The 18340-nt window shown below is 41.6% G+C and overlaps 1 protein-coding gene across 2 annotated transcripts in view; it reads left to right on the forward strand.

Annotated features, from left to right (window-relative positions):
- Nucleotides 1–143: 143 nt before the first annotated feature.
- zdhhc14 (zDHHC palmitoyltransferase 14) overlaps nt 144–18340 on the forward strand; it is a 203085-nt gene continuing 184888 nt past the window's right edge. The window contains exon 1 of one of the 2 annotated variants that reach the window (XM_072581069.1): nt 144–1453. In XM_072581069.1, coding sequence (XP_072437170.1) covers nt 1227–1453 — 227 coding nt within the window. In that variant the 5' untranslated portion in view covers nt 144–1226. The remainder of the gene's footprint in view (nt 1454–18340) is intronic. The other variant, XM_072581070.1, reaches the window with a different exon arrangement.

Genomic DNA, 18340 nt, shown 5'->3' on the forward strand with positions numbered 1-18340 from the left:
ACACAGGAGACTCATCACCAGCCCAATGATTCATGGCAATAGTAGTCTTTCTGCTCAATTGCGATTCATGACTCCTGGTAAACGCCATCATATGTGGACTACAATTCCCAGAATACACCGGCGCGGTGTACAGTGGGTATGTGACTGTCTTGCTGGGCCGAGTTGTCAGGGCCCGGTTTTTCTCTGCTCGCCTGGCGATTGGAAGTCAGGTGGAGGCAGTGATTGTCTGTTTTCTTGTTTTTCCCCCCACCCCCCCTTCCTCTATGCGAGTGTCAATAGTGTTTTCCATCCAGTATACTTGTTCGAATAAATCATAGTGAAGGCTCTGGCTGGAGAGATTTTTTTTCGTTTGTGTCAAGTTAAAACAGAATACTGTCCTCGGGGCAGGATCTCTGGTGAAGAGGAAGGAGTTCATACTGTGTGTGTCTGTCCAGGATGCGATTGTGATCCACCCCACTCCCGTCTCTCGCTCTCCAGGAGCCATTTTTCGTGCTGAAAATCTACTCTGGGGATGCAGTAACTAACTGGACGCCAACGCTGTCTGAGGGTCTTTTTTTTTACATCAGTTAGCGTCCTAATTGCGGGCACCTTTAAGTTTCAAGGCGGCAACAACGCCGATGGGTGAGCAGAACTGTGAAGCAATTCTTCACTTAGCACGTACATGGACACTGGATTGCGAGACGTCTGTGCTAAAGCAACCCAAGTATTTATAAACATCTCTGAAAGTGGTTCAATCCCTAGGGACTCCGATTTATGAAGGCTTCCTCGATCTTCGTTTACATTTAAAAAAAAATGTCAGGAGTGAACCCGAGTATGTACAAACCGCATATTGGTAAATATTCAATCGATTTCATGTGGGACTTCAAATAATATTTTGTTACCGAGCAGTGATTACGGAAATTAGACCGATTTTTGGTGGGACCTACATCTAGTGCGTCAGATATTGGCAGGCTATTCAATTCTGTTTATCTGTCATTTGGAAATTTTAGAGGAAAAAAAAAGCAAGTCTGTTTTTATTTGTTTTAATTAATCCTTTGAAGAGTCGAAATGTAATTGGAAAAACAAGAAAATAAATACAAACATGTAATATTGCTGTACATTAAGAATATGCGAGTTGACGCCGAAGGCGAGGGAATCCACGGATGGGATATCATCGTGTTCCCAAGGTCCACTGATTTTAAGTAGTTGTCTGTCTTTTGGGACTGAGATATACAATTCAAGCATTGATGCCGCCCCCAATGAAACAGTGTGAATACAGTCAGATTACGACGCAGAGCTCGTCTCCCATGGAGTCCCCCAAAAAGAAGAAAATTCCGCGGAAGAAATGGGAAGTTTTCCCAGGAAGAAATAAATTTCATTGCGATGGCAGGATCATGATGGCCAGGCAAACTGGGGTCTTCTATTTGACACTTGTCTTAATTGTGGTCACTAGTGGACTTTTCTTTGTATTCGAGTAAGTAATATTGATTCATAACCAGTTTATTTATTTTTAAAATGCTTGAAATTCAAGTTTCCCAGACGTAGTACATATTTCTGATTTACTTTTAATATATTTTCAATCCAATAAATTGGTATAGGCAGGCTGTGAAATATATTTGTTGCAATTACACACTGTATTCTAGATTGTGTTCCAGTCTGCTCATGAACGGACGATCCCAACCCAGTTCGATTTACTAATGGCAGAAAGTTTATTTTTAAAAAGGGTTTCCTGTCAACTCTGTGATGGGATCAAAAAAAAGTGTAGTTTCCCAAGGATTTATCTTAATTTGGATCAAAAGATGGTGAGGATATGTTACTGATCTTAATGCATCTAGTATTGTTATTTCAGGCAAGGGGACAGAAAGAAAGTTTAAAGGTATAAAATCCAAAATGTGCAGTTCTTGTTGTGTTGCTCTGCTGTTAGCTTAACATGTGAATGTAAACAAAACAATATGACTGTATTGAACGGTGTAAAGTTGCTCTATTTGCATAATAGATGCTGGCCACACTCAGGTTTTTTTTGTGTATGTTCCTATCTAAGTACCCGTTTAATGGTTCTGAATTAATTAGTACAAAGCAAACTCTCTGGCTCAGTAAATTAGTTACTATAGGTCTGGGCACTCAATCCTTCTTGACTCTTTAGTTGTTGGAAATTCTAAAATTGTCAATTTAAAGGTTGCATTTTCTTTTTGGGAATTTATTTCTATAACTAATTTGACATTGACTTTACCATTCTCTCTTTTACACTTCTTTCTTAGTTCTTCCATCTTTTAATTTCATAATCCTTGAAACTGATTAGTTAAAGAAATGCTCTGTTGCTTGTTTTGTTCAGTCAGGCCCAGATTGCATTTGTGCTGTTTCCAGTTTATGGTTTCAGTAACTTGTGATGCAAAAAACATACAAGGGGGGAAAAATGTGTTGGAACTTAGCAAGTGTCAGAGTTGATTAAGTCTTCACTCAAGTTTTGAAATGATTTAAAGCAGATGAGCTGGAGATAATTATATTTATTTTAGTATATGTAGTGTCTGAGCAGTAGTATCAAAACTTCTGTGTGGAAAAGTGATTTCCACATGATTGCCTCCACTGCAGGTGCCATTTGTGTTAGAGTAAATATTAATATAAGAACATGCCATATCTGCTTACAGGATCTTTTTTATATACTTTTGCTCCGTAGCATCATCTGTGGAAACTGAATCTGACGTATAAATATAATATGATTTGAGCTGCCGAATTGCAAGAGATGTCAGGTGTCGATCTTTCAGACCAAGTTAATGTTGTATGATTTCAGTTTTTGTTTTGTTTTCTGAACCTTACCAATATGTTGATATTTGGATGATCATTTCAGGCCAAAGCAGAAAACAGTGGTGGCTTGGGACCCTGCAGTCTTGTTTAGGATTCAAGGCACAATCACTTCTGCTGCCTCGATTTTTCAGAATGTTTTAAGTAAAGTTGCACTCAAGAGGTTAGTGCGCTAAAGCAAAGCACATTGGATTGGGAGTAATAAATATTTTTTAATCAACCTGTTTAGAGGTGTTATTACAAACTTCTGGGGCAAATAGCACTTGAACTCTAGCCTTGCTGTCCAGAGTAGGTGCACTACCACTATGCCACAAAAGAGTGTGGGTATTCTAATGGCATGGATTGATTGAGAGTTGGTTAGAAGCCAGGAAACACAGTAGGAATAAATTAGTCCTCTTCAAATTTGAAGTGGGATGCCACAAGGATCAGTGTTTGACTCCTATCTATTCATTATATATAGGATATCAACAATTTGGATGAGTGATTCAAGTATAATATTTCCAGGTTTGTTGATGAAGTGTAACTAGGTGGATTTGTGAATGATGGGGAAGATTTAGAGCCTGCTATGATTTTAGGCAATGAATGGGCAACTGGATGACAATAAATGATAAATGTGAAGTCATTCACCTTGGTTGGAAAAGATAGGATGGCAATTTTTAAATGGTGGTGAATTGAGAAGTACTGATGTACAAAGAAACCTGGGTGTCTTGGTACAATGGTTACTGAAGCCGTTAACAAGGAAAATAGTATGTGGCCTACAGTGACGAAGGATATTAACTCCAGTAATGTACAATCTGTATGGGTAGAGCTTAGAAACACAAAGGGGCAGAAAATGATGTTGGTTGTATCTGCACCCCAAACTGTAGTATTGTTGGGAAGGCTTTAAACAGTAAATTAGAGACACAAGTAAGAAAGGTACAGCTTAATTGCGGGTATCTTTGATTTTGCATATAGACAGGGCAGGTCAAATAGTAGCAATATTATGGAGGAGGAATTCTGGAGTGTACAATTCTGGATTAGTATATTGAGGAACCACCTGGAGGATAGGCCATATTCAACTGGATATGCACATTAGCTGTGCAAGGCCCCTTGAGGAAGAGTGACCATAATGTGATGGATTTCTTCATTAAGATGGAGAGTGACATAATTGATTGAGACATAGGATTAGGATAAGATTAGAGTAGTGCTGGCAAAGCATAGCAGGTCAGGCAGCATCTGAGGAGCAGGAAAATTGACGTTTTGTCCAGAAGCGTCGACTTTCCTGTTCCTCAGATGCTGCCTGACCTGCTGTGCTTTTGCAGCACTACTTTAATCTTGACTCTAATCTCCAGCATCTGCAGTACCCACTTTCGCCTATAGGATTGGGATAGTATACTGACATTGGTCGGGAACTGGCTTGCAGATGAACAACAGAGTGGGAATAAATTAGTCACTGGGTGACAGTCAATGACCAATGGGATACCATTGGGATCAGTTCTTGGATCTAGCTATTCTTAATAGATTTTGAGGGAATGAAATGTAATATCTCCTATTTTGCAGAGAGACAAAGCTGAGTGAGAGGGTGAGTTGTGAAGAAGATGCTGAGATGCTTCAGTGTGATTTTAGGCAGGTTGAGTAAGTGGGCAAATGCATGACATATGAAGTGTCATGTGGATAAATGTGCAGCCCTCCGTGTTGGTTGGCAAAAACAGGAACATAGAACAATACAGGACAGTTCAGGCCCTTTGGCCCACGATGTTGTCGGCCTTTTGTTCTACTCTAAGGTCAGACTAACCTACATATCCTTCAATGTACTAACTTCCATGTACCTATCCATGACTTGTTTAAATGCCTGTAATGCATCTGACTGTACTACCACTGTTGGCAGTGCATTCTACACATGCACCACTCTCAAGGCAGATTATAATAATGTCACTACATTAGGAAATTGGGAAGTGCAATGAGACCTGGCTGTCCTTGTACACCAGTTGCTGAAAGTAAGCATGCAGGTGTACCAAGTGTTGAGGAAGGAAAATGGTATGTTACTAAGAGGATTTGAGTGCAAGAGCAGGGGCGTCTTGCTGCAATTGTATAGCGCCTTGATGAGACCACACTTGGAATATTATTTCTGTCTCTTTATCTAAGGAAGGATCTTAAATAAGAGCCTATGATATTAGGGGCAAGGTACTAGCATGGATGGAAGATTAGCTGACTGACTGACAGAAGGCAGACAGTGGAGATAAAGGGGACATTTTTTAGGAAGGCAGCTGGTGACTGCCACAGAGATCAGTGTTGAGACCACCATTGCTTAGACATTAATGATTTGGACGAAGGGACTGAGGATAGTATTGCTGAGTTTGCAGGTGAACAAAGGTAGGTGGGTGAACTGGTAGTTGAGGAGACTGCAGAAGTAACTTGGACAGGGCAGGAGAGTGGGCAAAGAAATGACAGATGGAATACCGTGTGGGAAAGTGTTAAGTTATGCATTCTATTAGGAACAATAGAGGTGTACACTCCTTTCTAGATGAGGAAAGACTTTGGAAATCTGTAGCACAAAGGGACTTGAGAGCCTTAGCTCAGGATTCTCTTAACATTAACATGCAGGTTCATTTGGCATTTAGGAATGCAAATGCAAAGTTTGCATTCATTTCAAGAGGGCTGGAATACTAGTGCAAAGATGTGCTGCTGAGGCTGTATAAGGCACTGGTCAGATCGTATTTGGATCTCACTGAATACTGAGTCCTGGCTAGAGTAGAAATAGAGAGATACTTCCACTTATGAGAAACTAGAACCTTTGGGCATAGCCTCAGAATGAAGGGACAACCCTTTGGAGCTGTGGTGAGGAGGAATTTCTTAAGCCAGAGGGCAGTAAGTCTTTATAATGCTGTGTTGGCCAAGTCGTTGAATGTATTTAAGACAGGCACTTGATTTACTAAGGCAATCCAAGGTTAAGGGAGGAGAATGGGTTTGAGAAACATTTCAGCCATGATCAATTGTTGGAACAGTCTCATTGGGCCAAGTGGCTTAATTCTGCTCCTGTATCCTATGGTCTGTGGTCTTTAGTTGGTAAAAAGTTGACAAATACAGTATAATGTGGGAAATGTGAAGCTGCTCATTTTGAAAAGGAGAGCAAAAGAATGGTATGTAAGTGGAGAGAAAAACTGCAGAAAGCTGCAACACAAAAGGACTTGGGAATACTTGTACATGAAGGACAGAAAGCAAGCACATGGTACAGCAGGTAATGAGAAAGGCTAATGGGATGTTGGCCCTTATGTTAAGGGGGTTGCTGTATAAGAATAGGGAAGTCTTACTATAAAGAGCTGAATTACTGAGATGAGATGAGGTGAGAGTGACAGCCCTCGACATCTGGCCTGCATTGAACAGTGTGGCCTCAAGGAGCAAAATTGCGATCATTTGGGTATCAGCGAGCAAACTGTCCAGTTGTTGGAGTCATACCTGACACATGGGAAGATGATTTTGGCTATTGCAAGTCAGTTATGTCAGCTCCAGGGCACTTCTGCAGGAGTTCTTTTAGGGTAATGTTCTCAGCCCAACTATCTTCAGCTGCTTAATCAATGTATTGTTGTCCCGTTTCCATTTCCCTATCCCCGTATCAGTCGAAACAAAACACTCAGGCACAGACACGGTATGCTTTACCTCTTTCATCTTTATTCCGGGCCCTGGAGAGAGAGAGAAAACGATTGCCCATGTGCACATAGACAAGAGTTCTCGGTCTTCTCTGGAACAGCAATTTCTTAAGGAATTATATAGTCACTTACAGAGAGGAGCATCCAGATAAGGCAACATATATATTGATTGGGTGACCGTTGCAATCGGTAAGTGTCAATAGTAAAGATTAAGCCATCTGCTGTTACACAATGAATAACTGGCTTCGCATAATGAAAGCTTTTCACCTTGTAAACTGACTTTACATACTGAATGGCTCGACATAATGAATGTTTTTTCACCTTGTTACCCATTATCCTTGCCTCCAGCACCTCGTCATTTACTGCACGTTCTTATCTGATCTGAATCATACTTAGCTGAACCTTTGTTTCACAAAAATTAAAACATAACTTTTTCCCTACCTGCTCATACCTTATGCACTTTCTCAAATGACGTTCCTTCATCATAAAGACAGAAGTACGGAGGCATGGGTTTGAGTGATTTAGTGGTTTGGATCAGAAATTGGCCAGTTGAAAGAAGACAGAAGGTGGTGGTTGATGGAAAATACTCATCCTGGAGTTCAGTTACTAGTTGGGTACTACAAGGATCTGTTTTGGGTTCACTGTTTGTCATTTATATAGATGATCTGGATTAGGGCTTAGAAGGATGAGTTAGTAAATTTGTGGATGACAGTAAGGTCGATGGATAATGATGAAGGATGTTGTAGGTTACAGAGAGACACAGATAAGCTGCAGAACTGGGCTGAGTAGTGGCAAATGGAGTTTAATGCAGAAAAGTGTGAGGTGATTCACTTTGGAGAGAGTAACCGTATTAAAGAGTACTGGGCTAATGGTAAGATTCTTGATTTGGTGATGTCGGTGTTGGACTGGGGTGTGCAAAGTTAAAAATCACAAAGTTAAAAAAGGTTATAGTCCAACAGGTTTAATTGGAAGCACACTAGCTTTCAGAGCGACGCTCCTTCATCAGGTGATAATGGAGGGCTCAATCCTAACACAGAATTTATAGCAAAAGTTTACAGTGTGATGTAACTGAAATTGTACATTGAAAAATTGATTTGTCTGTTAAGCCTTTCATCTGTTAGAATACAGTGGTAGTTTCACTTCTTTCATGTGTAAAGAAGTAAAAAGTTGCATTCTTGGGTTAGCTGTTACCAATAGTGATAGCTAGACAATATGTTGAAGGTGTTGGCCCCCTGTATTCTGTCTATGCCATGATGTTTAGATTGATTCTAATCTAAAAAGTGAGGTAACAGTTTTACATAAATTCATGCAGTTTTTGAGCAAAGTACAATGTAACCCTGCAAGTACAAATTTGTGTGTGTGTGTGTATGTGTGCGCGTGTGCCTCTCGCTCTGGCTCCATGTAAGCGTTACTGTAGAGAAGCAGACCAATCTGTGTCCATCCACATAGATTCTTGAAAGTTGCCACCCAGGTTGAAAGGGCCGTTAAGAAGGCATACAATGTGTTAACTTTTATTGGTAGAGGGATTGAGTTTCAGAACCATCAGATCATGCTGCAGTTGTACAACACTGCTGAGGCTGTTCAGTGCTCTGAGGTCTAGAGGGATTTTCTTTTGAACAAAGGCTTAACAGATTGTGACTCTATTTACTGGAGTTTAGAAGAAAGAGAGAATCTCATTGAAACATATAGGAGTTTTAAGTCGTAGCACCTGCAGTTTCTTGCCTTGCCTCAACTCCCACAGCAGCCTGGTATGCAGTTCATCCAGACCAGGGGATTTGTCTGCTTTCAATTCTGACAGGGTGTCTAATATCTCCAAATTTTCCTATGTCAAACTATACAAGTTCCTCATAGACCCTTTTCCTGAATCCATAAATACATTTTTTTCAGGAGTGAAGACTGAAGCGAAATATTCATTCAATGCCCTTCCAGTATCTTGTGGCTTTGCACACAAGTTGCTCTTTTGTCCCGAATAGATTCTACTCTTTACCTGGTTAACTTCTTCCCCTTAATGTCCCTAATCCTGTTTGCAAGTTCTCTTTCATGCCCTTTTTTTTTGTTGCTCTCTTGTTGTTTTCTTAGGTTCCCTCTTGTACTTCCTTTATTCCTCTATGGCCGCAGTTGAATTGCTCCCCTTGGACTTGATAAAAGCCCTATCTAGTCCGGAGTAGTCCTAGACATCCAGGCTTCTCTGAATTTACTGTTCCTACATTTCCCTGCAAAGGGTATAAATAGCACTTTGGACCTGCACTCTCCCCACCTCCTCTTAGAGTCCCCCACCCCAACAATTCCTCCACTGCAAGAAGCTGTTCCCACTCTACTATGGCCAGATGCTGCTTTAATTGAATAAAATCTACTTTTCCCCACCTCCCAATCCAAAGCCGTCTGTTGCAGGCCATCTTTTTTCTTGTCCAGAATAAATTTGAACCATACCATGTTGTGGTCACTAGAACTTAAATATTCCATTAAACACTTGTGTGGCTTCTTTCCCCAGAACCAGATCCAGCACTGTGCCATTCCATGTTAGGCCTTCTACGTATTGAGGTTTTAAAAAAAAACTCCTCTGGATGCATTTCGAGAAATCCGTCCCCCTCTAAACCTTTAACGCTTACTATCCCAATTTACGTCAGGAAAGTTGAAATCCCCTTGCACAATTACCTGATTATTACTCTTCTGCACCCCTGAATTGTCTACGTATTTGCTGTTCTCCCTCTTGCTGACTCTTTCTTTGGCGGCGTATTATAACTCTCAGCAAAGTAGCTGCCCCTTCACATTTCCTAAATTCTGTCAACAAAGCTGCATTTGAAAGATGTCATCTCTGCCTCACAGAGATGCCTGGTGCTGTGAGGCACTGCTGCCTCACAGCACCAGGCTCCCAGGTTTGATTCCAGCCTTGGGTGACTGTGCAAACTCCACAGACATTCTCTGTGGGTTTCCTCCGGGTGCTCCGGTTTCCTCCCACAATCCAAAGATGTGCAGGTTAGGTGAGTTGGTAATACTAAATTGCCCATAGTGTTAGGTGCATTAGTCAGAGGGAATTGGGCCTGGGTGGGTTACTCTTCGGAGGGTCGGTGTGGACTTGTTGGGTCGAAAGGCCTGTTTCCACACTGTAGGGAATCTAATTTAATCTAATTGACTCCTTTGATAGTGCTACACCACATTACCCTTTCTTATATACCTTTCTCTGGCCTAAAAGTCCTATGCCCTGGAATGTTGAGTTACCAGTCCAGCCCTTTCCTCAATCATGTTTCTAAAGAGGTCAACACTATCATACTTCCATGTGCTAATCGACGCCATTAACTCATCAATCGTACCTGTTACACTCCTAGCATTAAAGACCATCCAGCTTTGCCTTACTCTTTTGACACTCAACATAGCTGAACTCACTGTGAAGTGCATCTTGTTTGTAGAATATGTTGCTGTTTCATCAATATTCTGTGACCACTCCCCCTGCCAGATGAATTTAAACTCCTCCCAATAGCAGGAGCAATCCTACCTGGAAGGATGTTGGTCTCAATGCGGTTGAGGTGCAGACTGTCGCAGTTGTACATATCCTGCCTTTCACAAAAACGGTCGTAGTGGTCCAGGAATCTAAAACCTTCCCTCTTGCACCAACTCTTGAGCCATATGTTCATCTGTCCTATTTCCTTATTTCCAAACTCATTAGCATGTGGTACTGTATTAGGTTCTTTCTCTTGAGATATTTACACAATTGATGCAACTGCAATCTGCCAACTTCTGTGAACAGTCAAAATTTTGTTTGATAATTTTAAAAAGGACCTAGTGTTGTATAATGTAAAAACAAAATCTGTCCTCTTACTTAGCCCACAAAGCACACTGAATTGAGATCCTAATTTAAATAAGGCAAAACCGTTACTTAAAATGATATTGAGTTTCACCCCCACAATTCCTGCGAAATAAAATCCATTCCCTGTAATTACAAATATTCTGCCAATTCACTCCTTATTCCCTGAATAAAGACAATACTGTTGTATCAGGTCATCATTCTTCTTGGGATTAAAACAAAATGCTGGAAATCTTTAGCATGGCTTTCCCTTCCATTTTTCAACAGTTCCAACCCTTGCAAGTTTGACTGTTGCTGTAAGCATCTTCAAATATTGACCATACCCTGTGGACACAGACAACTAAAACTTCAACTAGCAAAGAGGTATCACTTAATATTTCAGAAACAAATCTGGGTTTTGATTGACCCATTGTGTCATAATAATCAACCTTTTCCAAGTGTATTTCCTGTCTACTGTTAGTTTATTGTTTAATTTACAGTCACAAAGCTCATCAAGAATTCTGTCTAGACTTGTGCAAATAAAACCTGTAATAGGAATGCTTGTCATATTTTTGAAGTTTCAATTTCCTAACTTATCTCTACATACTGGTTCAATGTCTTTAGTCTCCACTCCTGACCTCTGCATGGGGGATTTCCCCTCTTAACAACTGGTCTAAGGCAGGGTAATTGAGACAAACACAGTAATTATCCTTGTGTACTATGCTCCGGAGCCTCAAACCTCATCACTGGGGGACTCTAATCTCCCTTAGTAACTTATGATATTGAAGGCAAACTCGTTGACGTGCAAGGGCGTAAGTTACCTCAGATTCCGTCACCACAGAGTCCTAGGGGACGAGGGGTCGACTGAGTGGTAGGTTAAGGAAGAGATAAAACAAATCTTATCTCGTGGGCCCACCCATCTCTAACTAGCACTCGGATGATCACTTATCTAGTCCACCTAGAAGCTCCATGTATGTTAAAATCCCACTGCTGCCACCAAATGATGGGTTATTTTTCTTGAGATTCTTACATCCTTGATGAAACCACAACATGCCAACTTTTATTAGGCAATTACAAGCTTTCTGGAGGAACTCTTCACACACTTCGCAGGCCGAGTCAAAGATCTCTCTGAACAAAAGAAACTGTTCTTCCTTTACACAAAATTTTTACATCGCAGTCAATAATGCCCATAGACAATTGCCAGCCACTCCTCCACAGTCAGATGCCACTCAAGATGCAATGCAGTGACCTGATCATCTCCAGAAACAATTTAAAGTAAATCATCCCTTAATGGCCAGATCTGTTTGAATCTTTTTTAACTGCAGGGAGTAGTCAGAATTTTAATTGCAATGTTCTTATTGATTCTGAATAGGAGATGATGACAATATAGATTCTTTTACTCAAAATGGCTCTGAATGGCATGAGATGGGAATGTAAATTTCTTATATTCTACCTGTAAGACAGAGACATGCCACCCTATCCCTGGGATTTTTAGGTCAGCAGAGCAAATTAATATTGCACCTGGAGCAATGCAGAATTACAGCCATTGAGGTACTGCTTTTTACTCGACTGCCTAATTCCCTTAACTCTTGATGGTAAGTCCTCATTTCCTGCTTTGCAAATATTATGTATCAACATGTATCACAACCTTTAACTTCCGTGGCTATCCCCATTTCACACAAGTATGCTGTTTTGGAAAATTTAAGGGGTGAGGGGAAATGTAGTACGAACAGCCAAATTTCTGGTATTTACACTGGCTTCAATGTAATGAGGGGTATGTCAGGATCCAACGGATCGATTTGGAATAGGGGACTGACTAGTCAGAGGCACAGAGAGATGTTTCTGCGGCCAGCAGCAAAAAATCAGAGTGGTGTGTTGCCTCCATGGTGCCAGGATCAAGGATGTCTCTGAGGGTGCAGAAAGGGGAGAGGGGTCAGCAGGAGGTCATTGTACATATTGGAACCAATGACATAGGAAGAAAAAGTGAGGGAGAATGTAGAAAGTTAGGCAGGAGTTTAAAAAGGAGGTCCTCTAGGGTAGTAATATCTGGATTACTTCCACTGCAATGAGCTATTGGGGGTAGGTATAGGAGGATAGAGCAGATGAATGCTTGGCTGAGGAGCTGGTGCATGGGAGAAGGGTTCACCTTTTTGGATCATTGGAATCTTTTCTGGGGTAGAAGTGGGATGGATTGCACCTGAATTCGAAGGGGACTAATATACTGGCAGAGAGATTTGCTAGAGCTGCTTGGGAGGATTTTAAACTAATAAAGTGGGGCGCAGTGGAACCCAGGGAAATAGTGAGGAAAGAGATCAACCTGAAACTGGAACAGTTGGGAAAGTGAGCGAGTCAAACAGTCAGGATAGGAAGGAACAAAACAGAACAAGGTAGAACTGATAAATTAAACTGCTTTTACTTCAATGCAACACGCCTAACAGGGAAGGGAGAGGACCTCAGGGCATGGTTAAGAAAATGGGACTGAGAATATCATACCAATTACAGAAACATGGGTCAGGGAGGGACAGGACTGGCAGTTGAATGTTCCAGGGTACAAATGCTACAGAAAGGATAGAAATGGGGGCAAGAGAGGAAGGAGAGTGGCGTTTTTGGTAAGGAATAGCATTAATGCTGTACTTAGGGAGGATATTAGGGAGGTGGAACTGAGAAAGGGATGATCACCTTACTGGGATTGTATTATAGGCCCCTAATGGTCAGTGGGAAATTGAAAAACTTGTAAGGAGCTTTCGGTAAGAAAAATAGGGTGGTTATGGTAGGGGGTTTGAAAAAAAATATATTTTTAGTTAAAATGTTTTCTTTACAAACCAACTACTGTACTACTCTACAAATCAATCAATAAATAAATAATGCTGCTCAATGCAACAAGATCATTGCTCTCAACATTTTGAGAGCATCAATTATTAAACCCATATTTGTTTGACATTCTTTCTGTCATGGCCTTGGGTTTATCAGAACAAACCATCATGTCTAGACAAAAGTGCTAATCAAAATGGCAGATAGATCTGCTTTCAAGTGTTCAAAAAGGGCTGCCACGTCTTGTAAAAGTTCTGTTTTCTGGTGCACCATATTTGTATGAAAGTCGAAAGGAATGTGTTCCATAGTTAACTTTGCTCCTGGGTCTGCCAGTGCGGCTAAGAGATTGGGTCCCCCTTGACTTCGGTCCCCAAGACTCCTGCCACAGTACTCCAATAAGCACGGAGCCTGTGGGAAGACCGCAAACAGTGAGTCAGGGTACCTGTGTTTATTTTATATTTAGGGAACATTGAAGATGCTCCCTGTTAAATTTCTCAAGACTATCTGGGGCCAGATGAACCCTAAGAAGAATCTTTAGCTGCAGAGCATGGGTCATAGTACATATCAAAAGCCTCTTCACATTTTCTCAAGTGACCTCTCATGTTTATGAAGTGATTTCAACTCCTAATTCTCTCTCCCGGACCTCACGTAAATACTCTATGTCACCCCAAGGCATCTCCCCCCCTAATAAATGATGTAGGGCACTCTGAAAGAGTACTCTTAGCCTGAAGCACCCTCTTTTCCGTATCAGATCTGTAACACTCAGTAAAAAGTATGGTCTCCTTTCTGATAAAATCTCTAATTTGAAAGAAACTGAAGAGGTCCCTACTCAACAATCCATATTTCCGAGTTATTTGACCAAGCGACATCAACGTTTCACACTCGAACAGATCATCCAAACAAGAGACTCCCTGGTTGGAAACTTGGCGTGCCAACTATGGAAGTAAGAAAAGATGTTTCAGACATTTTACCCTCCATCTGCCTCATTGCACTTCATGCTTTGACTGCGTTAGTAACTATTGGATTATGGCAGTGTTCTGCAACTGTCCTTGTTTTGCCTAAAAACAACAGGTTGATAAAAGAACACTTTGTCTGGGTGGCCTTACTGTCCAACCATGTTGACGCTGAGCCCCCATAGGCCCAGTCACTTTTAAAAGATGGTAAGGAGCTCTGTTGACCTCCCAAACATTAGATGATATCCACTCCCACCAATCCCTGGGGCAGTTGCAGTTCGCAAGCTTAATAAGGGGCCGCTTATAATGCCAAATAAAAGAACTAAACCAGCCATTTAATTTCTGAAATGTTTGCCTAGGAAAGAACAAAGGGAGTATCTGCAAAGGGTACAATAAGCGAGGAAGAACATTCATTTTGATCAGAGCGACGCAGCCCCAACCGTGATATTGGAAGGCCCCCACCCCATCTTTGAAGGTCTTGTTTAATCTTGTCAAATAAATGAACAAAATAGCCTTTGATAACTGATCAAAGCTAGGGGTAACAGAGGCCCAAGTAAAGAAGACCTCTGTACCCACTTAAAGGGGAACCCACCTTCCAAGCCAGGTATTCCTCTAAGACCTCTCATAGGTATAGCCTCCAACTTTGAAAAATTGATCTTGTAAACCTGAGAAAGAACCAAGTGAATTAATACAATGTATCAAACAGGGCACCGAAACTGCTGAGGTTGAAAGAAAAATAAGACCATCCGTGTATCGTGAAATCTTTTGCACCTTCGACCCCACCTTTGGGGCAGCTGAATTGGAGTCCTCACAAATGAGCTGTTGCCGAAGGCCAATGTTAAAATTATCAGACCTTTAATACCATTAGTGAGAACCGCTGCCAGGGGATCACTGTAAAGGATCCTTACTCATCTAGTAAACACTTCACCGAGGCCAAACCTCCCCACAGTGTAAAGAAGATACAGTCATTCTACCCCATCAAATGCCTTCTTTGCACCTAAAGAGGCCACCAGCCTATGAACCGATCGCTGCCGGCACTCTTGAATCATGTTAAGCAACCTCCTTACATTATTAGAGGATCTGCGACCCTTTATAAAGCCTGTCTGATCTTTTTTAACATTAGAGGGCAATACCCCTTCCAACCACAATGCCAAAGTCTTAGACAAAAGTTTAAAAACAGAATTTAAGAGTGAGATAGGTCTATAAGAAGCACAGTCCTCCAGGGCCTTCCCTTTCTTGAGGATAAGAAAGATATTGGCCTCCGTCATGATTGCCTCCTGCCATTCTTGAAAATGTGAATAGTTATCGTGTTTAACATCTGTCCTGACAGTATGTTTACAAATTCTTTATAAAGCTCACTAGGAAGACCATCAGGGCCAGGTGCCTTTCCACTTTGAAGTTGCCTCACCACCTCCTGTAACTGTTGTGCTGTTAATGGAGCACTGAGGAGAGACACCTGCTCAGCAGGCATCCAAGAAAGATCCAAGTTATATACTCCATTTTATCCCATCTTTCCTCACAACATTCACACTGATACAGTTCAGAATAGAATCTCCGAAATTCCGCATTGATCTTTTTAGCATTATAAGTAAGAGTCCCATTTCCTTCCCAAATAGATTGGGAGGCATTCTTCTTCCTAATCAGATATATTAAATATTTACTCGGCCTATCATTACACTCAAATAACCTTTGCTTTGCAAAAGAAAGTTCCTTCCTGGCTGTATGCGTAAGCATGGAGTTTAAGGTTGATCAAAGGGCTGCAGCTTAGTCACTGACGGTCTATTATGATATGCTGTCTCAAGTGCTTTCAATTGTGCCTCGAGCAGGCACTGCTGCTGTCCCGGCACTTCTGACTGGCCGAGTACGAGATAATTATCCCTCTAGCATAGGCCTTAGCAGTCTCCCAAAGAATGGATGGATTACTAGCTGTACCTGAGTTGGTAGCCAAAAAGGCCTCCAGTTCCCTAGAAAAGTACTCAATGAATTTGCCCTCCTTGAGGATGAAGGGATCCATTTGCCAGTACTGTGAGCTTACTTGCATTTCCTTTAATCTCGACCACTTAGTATACTGTGTGTGATTAGAGATGGCAATATTGCCAATTGAATAAGATACCATTGAATTCAGAAGAGCTGTGGAGTTAGGAAAAAAATCGACCCTCGTTGGGCAATTATGAGGACTGGAAGAGAATGTAAAATCCCTGCCCGTAAGGTGGAAACATCTCCAAACTACTACCAACCCCAGTTACACACATAGATCACCCAACTGTTCAGATTGTGGACAAAGCTTTGGGGGGGCCTTTAGGCATTTTATCCAGCACTGGATCCATTAGGCAACTAAAGTCCCTCCCATTGATGATAAGACTGCATCAGTCAAACATTTAAGAGGCTAGGCTGGAGGACAATAGACATTCATAATACCATATTCCTTGCCATGTATCAGGGCCTTGAGGGTTACAAACTGGCCATATTTATCTTTGACACACTCTATTAAATTAAATGGAAGATTCTTGTAGATGACTATGGCCAACCCCCCTGCTCTTAGTGTTAAAGGATGAAAAAAAACTCCCGATCAAACCCGCCCTGCTGTAACTTCAAGTGTTCCTTGTCATTAAGGTGAGTCTCCTGCAACAGGACAACATCCACCCTCTCCTTTTTGAGGCTTGACTATACCTTTTTCCTTTTTATCTATCTCTAATGTTCCAGGTGCACCATTTAAGAACACTACTAGCCATGATCCTTTACCTTCCTGATGAAGGACTTATGCCCGAAACGTCGATTCTCCTGCTCTTCAGATACTGTCTGACCTGCTGTGCTTTTCCAGCATACACACTCGACTCTAATTGCAAAGCACAAAAGTCATTTAATGGGGGACTTTACCCCCTGCCTATTGAGAGCACTTACACCTCCTACACACACCTCCATTCCCCAGTCCAACTCAAACAGCACCCCAGACCCAAACAATAGAAGGAAACTGACAAAATAGTGAGCACTACGCTCATCCCCAATTATATATCAATGCCAATCCTAATCTGAGGGAAAAAAAAACATACGAACAGTAGCTTCTTTAAGAAAAAGGTAACATTACAAGAAACATAGCAAGAGAAAAAAATCCTAAACATTATTGTCCATGTCTACAAATTCATCCAAATTATTTTAACGTGTTCAAGAAATTTTTCACTTGTTCAGAGGAATCAAATGACTGTGACTTCTCCTCCTGAGTAATACAAAGTACCGCTGGGTATCTTATCGAATATTGAATATCAAGGTCCCTTAATTTTCACTTTACCTCATCAAATGATTTCCTTTTACGGATCTTTGCTGCAAAGAAGTCCTGGTAAAACATTATCTTAGTTCCCTGATTAGTCAGGGTCTGTGGATTTTTCTCCATCCTTCAAGAAGATTCCAGAACACTCTGCTTGTCCCTCTAGCTTTGAAATCTTACCAGGACCAGGTGGGGGTGCCGGTCGAGACTGGATCTGTGCAACGCAACCCGGTGAGCTCTGTCAACCTTCACCTGATCTGCCTTGACATCCCAGCCAAGAAACTGTGGCAGCTAGTCTTCAAAAAAGCTTGCTCGGTGCCCACCTTCCACTCCTTCTGGTAGCCCAATGACCCAGATATTTTTCTTCTTACCTCAATTTCCAGATCATTGACCTGTTCAGTCAAGGTCCAGACTTGTCTTTCAAGGGCACGGATCTGCCCGCCGAGGACTCAATCTTGGTCTCCCATGCCGCAGTCTGCCACTCGACCTCTTAAACTCACTTCCTGAGCCCTTCCAACTCCTTCTCATGCTTTTGTAGCATGACTGAAATCAGTTCCATCCAATTACGATTGTCTTCCATCAACTCCTTCATCTCTCTGATTGTCTTGAGTTCTTCAGCGACGTTTTCTGTGCAAGTACCTCTTTCTTGGTTGCTGAGGTAGCTGCAGCTGCATCGGTAGTCACAGTCCCGGGCCTGCCTGATGCCTTCAGCGAGTGTCCTGTGTGTTGGGGCTTGGCTGTATTCTTTCCTTTCATCATCCTCGCTTGATCAAAAAGATGTTACAGTAGAACCTTGACTATCTGAACATCAACCATCTGAATCCTGGACTATCTGAACAAGATCTCAAGGCCCTGCAAAAACTGCATCCGGCAACCCAGCATTCAGCTATCAGTTAAACGGCATTATGGCAGGCATTGCCAATAATCGAGAGATGCTGATAACCAAAAACTCTTGGTTAACTGGCACTATGGCGTGCATTGCCAGATAATTGAGAAATGCTTGAACAACTGGCACTTATAGATTACTGCTTGTTTCCAGCCAGCCGAATGACCAATCATTCAAACAAATACTCCCCTCCTGACTCACTCGGACAATAGAGACCCCAGCACAAATTGATTTGAACGGTGT

The sequence above is a fragment of the Chiloscyllium punctatum genome, chromosome 11, assembly GCF_047496795.1.
Source record: "Chiloscyllium punctatum isolate Juve2018m chromosome 11, sChiPun1.3, whole genome shotgun sequence".
NCBI classification, from domain to species: domain Eukaryota; kingdom Metazoa; phylum Chordata; class Chondrichthyes; order Orectolobiformes; family Hemiscylliidae; genus Chiloscyllium; species Chiloscyllium punctatum.